At 45.9% G+C, this 2,196-nt stretch overlaps 1 protein-coding gene across 1 annotated transcript; it reads right to left on the reverse strand.

Moving 5' to 3' along the window:
• Window positions 1-391: 391 nt before the first annotated feature.
• On the reverse strand, window positions 392-2,196 carry LOC144083991 (thymosin beta-12). The gene is made up of 3 exons (XM_077612233.1): window positions 2,085-2,196; window positions 1,273-1,382; window positions 392-1,202 (listed from the first exon to the last, which is right to left on the reverse strand). Exons 2-3 carry the CDS (start codon window positions 1,370-1,372, stop codon window positions 1,171-1,173), a joined length of 132 nt encoding a protein of 43 aa, XP_077468359.1. The 5' UTR covers window positions 1,373-1,382; window positions 2,085-2,196; the 3' UTR covers window positions 392-1,170.

Here is a 2,196-nt window from a genome sequence, read left to right on the forward strand (position 1 = left end):
AAATAAACATTGTTTAAGATCTATAAAAAACTGAATATTCAGGGATTTTAATCCAGTTCTTTTAATCCATTTATTAAAAAAAATTTTGCACTGTAACTTTAATTACTTTAAATATTTTGAACTTCTATGGTTATCTATTACAAATATTTTTGGTAATCAAATTCCAATAAGTATGAATCTAATTTTAAAACTTGTTTGTCAAATAGGGAGTTAACCCACTTTAGTTGTCAGTCTCAATGATGGTACGTATTATAGGGAAATACTTTTTTTATATAGATATATATTTTGGTATTTTGAAGGGAAAAAAACTTGACATAGATATGAATAATTTGTTTTAAATTGTTCATAATTATTAATGCTTCGTTGCAAAAACTGCATGCACCCAAACAACTTAGTAACAAATCTTTTATTACAACATTTCATGGTTCTTCATTCCTTGCCGTGGATCATGGCGACGTAATTTTAAAAAAAACCTAAAAAAAATCAGAATATGTAATAGCACATGGACTCAATTGATGTTTTTTTTTCTCCTCCCGGGTCAGACTGCGTCACAAAATGGTGAAATACATTTTAACCACAAAACAGGTCCTTTTGTTCCGAGAACAAGTTGAAATCTTTTTAATCCTGTGTGCATACAAAAGAAATACAAACATACATAGAACAGATTCATATTTTGAGGGGAGGGGTGGGGGGTTTGCTCATTAACATTTTGGCCAAAGTTGTGCATTTCAGAAAACGACAAAAGACGACGTAAGGGCGCAAAAGCGAGACGGCTCAGCTTTGGCGCGAAAAAGCAGCCACGCAGGAAGTCGGGGGACGACGTGGCGGGGCGGGGGGGGACAAAGGTGACGCATTTCCTGGGACGCGGGTTCGTTCGTTCCCTCGCCTCGTTAACCGAAGACCCTCTGCCTCCGGGATCCTGTTCCACCACCACCTCCTCCACTCTTCCCCTTCCTCTCCATCCTTCAAGATGGCGGCGTGTTCATGTCGAGCGAGGGCGCCGTCGGTTGGTTATTGTCGCGGTTTGGTGGTGTATTTCGCTTACAAAGTTACACAGCTAGGAGAAGTGAGTGATGAACAACAAGGCAATGCGGGAGGAAGGGAGGAATGGGAGCGGGAGGGATGGGGGGGTGAGGGGAGCGAGGGAGGCGCTGCACATGGCGAGGGGCTTCACGACGTCGCCGCCTTCTCCTGTTCGATGGCTGTGGAGTGGAACATAGTCGGATTTAGACGACAGACGGACAGAGAATTGACTTTCGCCGGCTTTCTCACTTTCTTTTGTGGGCAGGCTGTTCTTCTCCTTGGTCTCCGTCTTCTTCAGCTTGTTCTTGTCAAAGCTGGTCACCTCCGAGATGTCGGGTTTGTCGCTCATTTTTGCAGCTCTGCAACATGGCCAAACAAAAAATATGTTTAACACAAGACTGAATGGACCAAAAACAAAAAGGAGAATCACTCAAAATCAGCACCTAAGCACGAGGACCCCCGCCCTCCGACACTCTCACCCAAAATCAGGCGTTGAGGACCCCCCACCCACCACCCCTCCGACACGCTCACCCAAAATCAGGGCGTTGGCCAAATATCATTACGCAGATTACTTTTTCCTCGGGTGGGCACGTCCCGTCCTACGTGCCGCCGTCCCCCTTTCTTTTGTCCCCCCTTGCGCCCGTCCATATTTGACAGCATCATGCGATCATTTTACAAGAACCAAAAAGGAAATCCATAAATGGCAAAATTGGCATTGGTGCATCCATCCATCCAACTTCTTGGTCCATTTGGACATTCCACCAAATCAACGTGGACACCCAGTGGGTAGCAAGAGGGGCGTCATGGGTGGGGGTGGGGGGGCAGGAGGAATGCAAACAAAGAGAAATTGGGCGTGCGCATTTGTGTCGGACAAAGAGCCACCACATAAACACACGCACAAGCGCACACGCACGTACACGCACGTACACACTCGGATCAAATCGAGCTGCTCCTCTTCAACGAACGTGGGAAGTAAAACCAGCACGACAGAAATGTGCTCTCACGCTGGCCGATAGTGGAAAAGGTTGACAAAAAAGGGCGATTATGCGGGTGGATCTTACCGATGAGTCGTCTGGTGAGGACACAGGTTCGGGTTTCTAGTCAAGTGCGCCGCAACAGTGAAAGACGAAACTCGGCCCGCAGCGAGCTTACATATAGGCACAAATATGCTAA

The sequence above is a fragment of the Stigmatopora argus genome, chromosome 1, assembly GCF_051989625.1.
Source record: "Stigmatopora argus isolate UIUO_Sarg chromosome 1, RoL_Sarg_1.0, whole genome shotgun sequence".
Lineage (NCBI taxonomy): Eukaryota > Metazoa > Chordata > Actinopteri > Syngnathiformes > Syngnathidae > Stigmatopora > Stigmatopora argus.

What these genes read in the sequence shown, in the direction of transcription:
- LOC144083991 (XM_077612233.1), bottom strand. Translation starts at nt 1,372, where the DNA reads ATGAGCGACAAACCCGACATCTCGGAGGTGACCAGCTTTGACAAGAAC. An exon ending in CAGCCTGCCCACAAAAGAAA is followed by an intron (nt 1,203 to 1,272) that starts GTGAGAAAGCCG and finishes TCCACTCCACAG; the next exon opens with CCATCGAACAGGAGAAGGCG.